This window comes from Panthera pardus, unplaced genomic scaffold (genome assembly GCF_024362965.1).
Source record: "Panthera pardus isolate Hobbes unplaced genomic scaffold, ASM2436296v1 HiC_scaffold_17, whole genome shotgun sequence".
NCBI classification, from domain to species: Eukaryota; Metazoa; Chordata; class Mammalia; order Carnivora; family Felidae; genus Panthera; species Panthera pardus.
Window position 1 is genome coordinate 140736648 of NW_026526732.1, and position 6000 is coordinate 140742647.

At 43.3% G+C, this 6000-nt stretch overlaps 1 protein-coding gene across 13 annotated transcripts in view; it reads right to left on the minus strand.

The window, feature by feature from the left end:
* The window catches only part of LOC109271587 (adenylate cyclase type 10-like), a 61148-nt gene extending 55148 nt beyond the window's left edge, over positions 1 to 6000 (minus strand). For 8 of the 13 annotated variants that reach the window (XR_002082025.2, XR_002082027.2, XR_002082026.2 and 5 more), the window contains exons 1-4: positions 5375 to 5999; positions 4480 to 4584; positions 1136 to 1174; positions 221 to 364 (exon numbers count right to left, since the gene is read on the minus strand). Coding sequence is in view for 10 of the 13 variants with exons in the window: in XM_053905042.1 (XP_053761017.1) it covers positions 221 to 364; positions 1136 to 1174; positions 4480 to 4584; positions 5375 to 5753 (667 nt within the window). In the remaining 3 variants the exon portion in view is untranslated. The other 5 variants (XM_019457043.2, XM_019457041.2, XM_019457044.2 and 2 more) reach the window with 5 other exon arrangements.

Sequence of the window (6000 nt, forward strand, 5' to 3'; positions counted from 1 at the left end):
AAAAGATGTATTTGTCTATGTAGTATCAATTCATGTGCTTTGCTATTTTTCCCTTAAAATGTTAGTCTTCTGTTGATTTCGAGGTATTCTATTTCTAATATTCACCCTTTGTGTACATGATACAAGGTGCAAATATTTTTTTTGCCAGGTTGTCATTTATAATTAGAATTTTTTATAGTTTTTTGTTTGTTTTAATGAGCACTCTTTTAGTAGCTACTACCTATCTTTAGCTGCAGGTCCTGGCCTTCTTTGGTATGGTAGATCCCAAATTTCTCCTGTATCTCCAGACTGCATTTTGCCACCAGGGTAATGATGTCACTCAGTTGATTCTGTTTCACCGTCCAGAGTGCTAGGAGCACATTCCCTACAGAGACAGAAGACAGGCTAACAGGGATTGAATGTCTGGGTTCACCTGATCTGGGCAGAGCCCCCAGTTATGCAGAAGGTATCATACAAGGTGTTAGGTGAGGTTTCTTGGACCTGTACATTATGCTTGGTTAAAATACTGCCTTAGAACCTCAAAACGACTCATCATACAAAACCATGATGAGGCAGAAGCTGAAATGTTCCTAATGTTTAAGAATACTTTTCTTAAATATTAGAAATATTAGAGGGAAGAATCTTCCCTCCACCAGTATACTAATAGAAAGGGAAGGGTACTAAGAGGTTCATAAAATATAGGTTCATGTTCAAATCTAATTTCAAGGGTGGTTTAATTAAGTTTAACTTAAAAAAAGAGGCCAACTCTTTGGCATATAGCTGTTAATGTTAATGATCCTAAGAGTTCTCCAGATAGGAGATTTTGACTCCTCCCTATCTTACATATAGCCTCTGCTCTTGAGGACAAAGTTTCTCATTAATTTTCTCATGAATGCTTTATAGGCACTTATTTTTCTGTCGCTCAATCTAAGCAAATTGTTAGGCACATATGAACTTAATACAGGCAAGGCTTTTCCACTAGATTGAGAAAACTTTTGAGGTACAGAGTGTGTCTTCTTCATCTTTGTTTCCCCAGGGCCTAGTACATATTAAATAATCAAACAATGCTGATTAATAAACAAATATGCCAAATTCCACCTAAATGCAGTCTTCCTCACTTACAGTCCTTTAACTATTCAGAAAAACTGAAAAATACCTGTGATATTTAGGATATCTCCTCCAAAACACAGCACATCTGAAATCAAGGAGAGAGAGGGAAATGCATCAAAATCAGATATACTAGGGGCACTTGGTCTTGGTTTTGGCTCAGGTCATGATCTCCTGGTTTGTGAGTTTGAGGCCCAAGTCAGGCTCCACAGCTGGCAGTACAGAGCCTGTTTGGGATTCTCTCTCTCCTTATGTTCCTCCCCCACTCACACTGTCTCTGTCTCAAAATAAATAAATAAACTTAAAAAAAAAATCAGATATACTAGAGCATGGCAGAATCATACATGATCGAAAAATTGACCTATTCTGAGTTTTTCCTCATATCTTCTCTGGTCTATTTATTCACTCCAAGGTTTAGACTCTTTCCCTTCGTTTCTCCCCAAATCTGTTTCTATCTCCATATTCTTTTTTTTTTTTTTTCTAACATTTTTTTATTATTGAGAGACACAGAGTGTGAGCAGGGGAGGGGCAGAGAGAGGGGGAGACACAGAATCCGAAGCAGGCTCCAGGCTCTGAGCTGTCAGCACAGAACCCGACACGAGGCTCCAACTCACAAACCATGAGATCAGGACCTGAGCCGAAGTCGGACGCCCAACCAACTGAGCCACCCAGGAGCCCCTCTATATCCATCTTCTTGAAAATGAAAAAACTACTACTGTTCTCTTTAAAGCCCCCCCCCCTCATTTGTGTTCTGGATCCTAGCCCCTCCCATCCTTTCAAGAACTTCACTCCTTATCTCCTCTACTGGATCATTCCCATTAGTATCTTAAAAAACAAAACCAAAAAACAATAAAATTAACCCACCTATCCTTGACTTTACTTTCTTATTAGCTCCATTTTCCTGCTATACTCCCAACAACAAAAATTCTCAGAGTTGGCCATATACCATTTGTTCGTCACATCCTTTTCACTCTGAAATGTTTTCTCTACCATTCTCAGCATTCTCTAATCTGACTTCCAACTCCATCACGTCACTAAAATTCTCAAGATCATCAACAGCATTCATCTTGCAAAATTCAATATTTTTCTCACATCACACTATACTTTATACCTTTCATTTCCAGCCCAGCCAGCCATAGCCCTCTTCTCCTAGAGACACTACTTCTTTGGCTTCAGGGACACCACAGTATCCTAACTGGGTGCTTTACAGTTTCTTTGGTAGGTTCTTTCTCTCCAATCATAATCTATCCTGGTCAAGTCCCTCAAGCCTCAGTCTTAGGCTCTTTCTCTTTACTTACATTCTCCTCATGTGGACTCAAACAGTTTTTAACTTTAAGTAACATCTTTATGCCATCGACTCACTTTTTGTCTCTAACAGAGATCTATTCTCTGAGCTCCAGTCTCAATCATAGCTACCGACCTTCATTTCTCCATTTGAATGACTTACTGACATCTCAGATTCAATATATTCAAAACATAACCCTTGATTTTCTTTCTCAAAGCCCAGTCTTGCCCATCTTGGTTAAGTGACACCACCATCAATTCATTATGAAAGCCAAAAACCGTAGTCATTTTCCTCTCCACTTCCTGCTGATCATCAATATATCAGCAAATCCTGTCTGTAGAACCTGCAAAACACATTTCAAATCAATTCATCTCTTTACAGCTCTGCTGACTTATCTCTAGACAGATGGTTTCAACCTTGGCTTCAACACTGGAATAGCCTGTAAAACTGAAAAAAAAAAAAAAAATCCTTATTCCTGGGCCTACCTACCCCCCAGGTATTCTGATTTAATTGGACTGGGGTGAAGCCTAGACATCAGGACTTTTAAAAGCTCCCCAAGTGGTTATCTAATATGCTGCCAAGGTTGAGAACCACCATCCTAGACCAAATTGCCATCATCTCTCCACAGTTGCTACAACTGCCTCTTCCTGCTTCTGTTCTTACCACCTACCCCCCCCATCAGCTCCCTATAATCCAGTCTCCATGAGGTAGTTAAAATAAGCTTTAAAAAAACGTATATCGGATCACAACACAACCCTGCCAGAACCAGCAGTTTCCCTTTGTACAAAAATAATATAATCCAAACTCCTTGTAGCCTACAGAGCTCAATGATCTCCAATCTTACCTCAAATCACTCTCCTCCCTGTGAGCCATGCTCTAGCCACACTGGCCTTTCGTTCCTAGAACACGCCAAGCTTCCTCCCATCTCAGAAGCTTTGCACTTGGCCTTCTTCTGCCTGAAGTGGTTTACCCCTTGTTCTTCACAAGGTGTCCCTCTCATCCTTTATGTCTCAGCTTAAACACCTTCTCAGAGGAGCCACCCTACCTAACAGAAAATCTCTCACTGTACAATTCTTTTTTTACCATTACACTCTTATTTCCTTTGCATAATACATAACCTATAACTATCTTGTTTACTTATTATTTGTCTCTTCCGCTGACATGGACAATCCAAGAGGGCAGGTACCATATCTTATTTTCCCCTGTATTTCTAGTACCCAGCAATTCCTGGTGTTATAATACATACATAATATATAATTTCTATCTCTCTCTTTCATCTAAACTTGATGAGAAAAATTTAAAGATCTTTCATAAACGTTCCTCAGGGGTAAGGGGTGAGTGAAATTGACAAGTTCCTAAAGAAGATGCTACAAAGTAAGTATTCTGGTGCATCTCAGAATTATGGACATGACTGTATTGGTACTGACAGTAAAGGAAGGGAACGTTACGTAAGTACTAAAGGACTAGAGTAATTTCTGTTGGGCAGAAGTTTGGCCAAGATCTTTGGCCCAGGGCATGATCTGTTGGGCAGATTTCAGATTAAGACTGAAATCTCCTCAAGGGCAGGTTTTTGCAAACCCTGCACGTTTCACAGTGCATATTACAGAATATGTACTCAATGTTTACTGCACACATAAGGAGCTGTTTTTTTTTTTTTTTCCTCCCAGATCAGGCAATTTTCCACAAACTTAATGGCAGAAAATGAAGAAGACACTCATTCCTACTTCACAGGATCAGAATGCAATAAAATGGGAAGGTGTTTTGTAAATTACATCTGATATAAACATAGGGGCACATTGCATTATTGTTAGAAGAGACAACCAAAGGAATACTTTATTTAGAAACAAAATATAAGCAGCAAAGTAAAAACTCAAATTAGTATTTTCCTCCCTTTCTGAACATCAAGTCAACAGGATGTGAGACTAGGTAGAATGGCAGATACAGGCAAAAATCTAGCTTGTTAGTGGCAAGAAGAAGAAATAAAAAAGATGGTTAACACTGAAGGAATGACCCTGTAGTATTTTTTAAAGTAGCCCAGCCCCCCTTTTGTTACAAACCCTCGGGAGCCCAGGACCACAACTCCTCGCTTCCCTCCAATAGTCACTCACGCTCCACGATGTCACTAATGTAATAACTGAAGATGTGGGCCAGTTTGTCCATGTCATGTTCCGACTTGCAGGTCAGGCTGAACCTGTCCATTAATGCTGTAAACCCTAGCCGACAAAACAAAAATTACGTTAGCCGAACTTTCGGGCTCTATTCCTTCTACGCCGCAGGCCCAAAGGAAGCAGATCTCCTGCAGGTGAGTAATTTCATTATCCTTGGAACAAGTGTTACTCAACGCAGTCAGGGCCACGCTGGCTGCTATTGCCTCTGAGAATCTGGAGAGCCACCCCCTCTGCGTTTCCAGGAGTTGCAGATGAAGATTCGCCCACAAGCACCCCTTTCATCTCTAGCTAGCTACCACTTCTGCCATACCCTCTTACGCTCCCTGGCCAAGGGAAAAATGGGAATGACATGGGGGGATGGATAAAAGCTTTATGGAGAGCCCAGATGCTGAGCTCCTTGAGGTCAGGCACCTTAATCACTCATCTTCAGATCCAAGACACAAACTCCATAAATATTTAAATGAGCAACTCTCAAAGTAGCTGCTGGATCTCTAATTCCTAGAGCGGTGGCGGGCACACACTTAAGGACGGACTCAAAGGAGGAATTTACTGAGCGAATAAAAGAACTGGCTGAAGCAGTATGCCTACTGGGAGAAGTCGTGGATTCAAAGCCTCCCATATTGCCCTGTAAAAGTCCTTCCCCTTTTCTGGGTCTTTCATTAACTTAAGGGTTCCACCAGACCATCCCGAAAGACGTCTCCCCGCTCTTAAAAAGACCGTCCAGGTTTCCCGAGGAAGCAGCAGCGACAGCAGTCAGGGTGCGCCTATGCTCTCCTGAGGCCAAGCCTGTAACCGCCCCTCAGGCAGGGCGGGAGAGCGACGCTCCACCCCTCACCCGTCACGTGGACGCCAAGGAGGACGCCCTGGGCCGTGGCGAGCTCGGGTTCCGGTCCTCGGGGCTTCCTGAACACCAGCAGGTCGGGAAGCAGCGCCGCCAACCGGGCCTCTACGGGCCACAAAGAGGGAACCGCCGCCCGCTCGCCAGTCGCCATGGCGGCGGCGCGGTTGCCCGCCAACTTACCGGAACCGGGAGAGGGGGTCCACGTAACAGCCAATCCGCAACGACAGCCCTGGCGAGTTCCTCCCACCAACCAATAAGTGCAGGCTTCCTCGGGGCCCCGCCCCACCTGCTTCTCGCGCCTGCGCTCTAGCTCCTGCCTCCCAGGCAACAGGCCTGAGGAGTGCAAGTGCTTTAAAAGGAGTCGGGGTGACATTTATAAGTCTTGAAATATGGAGCCTCTGACTTTGGTCCAGGGCATGATCTCCCGGTTCGTGGGCTTGAGCCCCGCGTTGGGCTCTATGTGGACAGCTAGCTCAGAGCCTGGAGCCTGTCTACAGATTCTGTGCCTCCCGCTCTGTCCCCCAGCCCCACTCACACGCTCTCTCAAAAATAAAAAGCAAACAAACAAAAAAAATCTTGAAACGCGAAGATGCTTCTACAATAAAACATCATCGCAGATA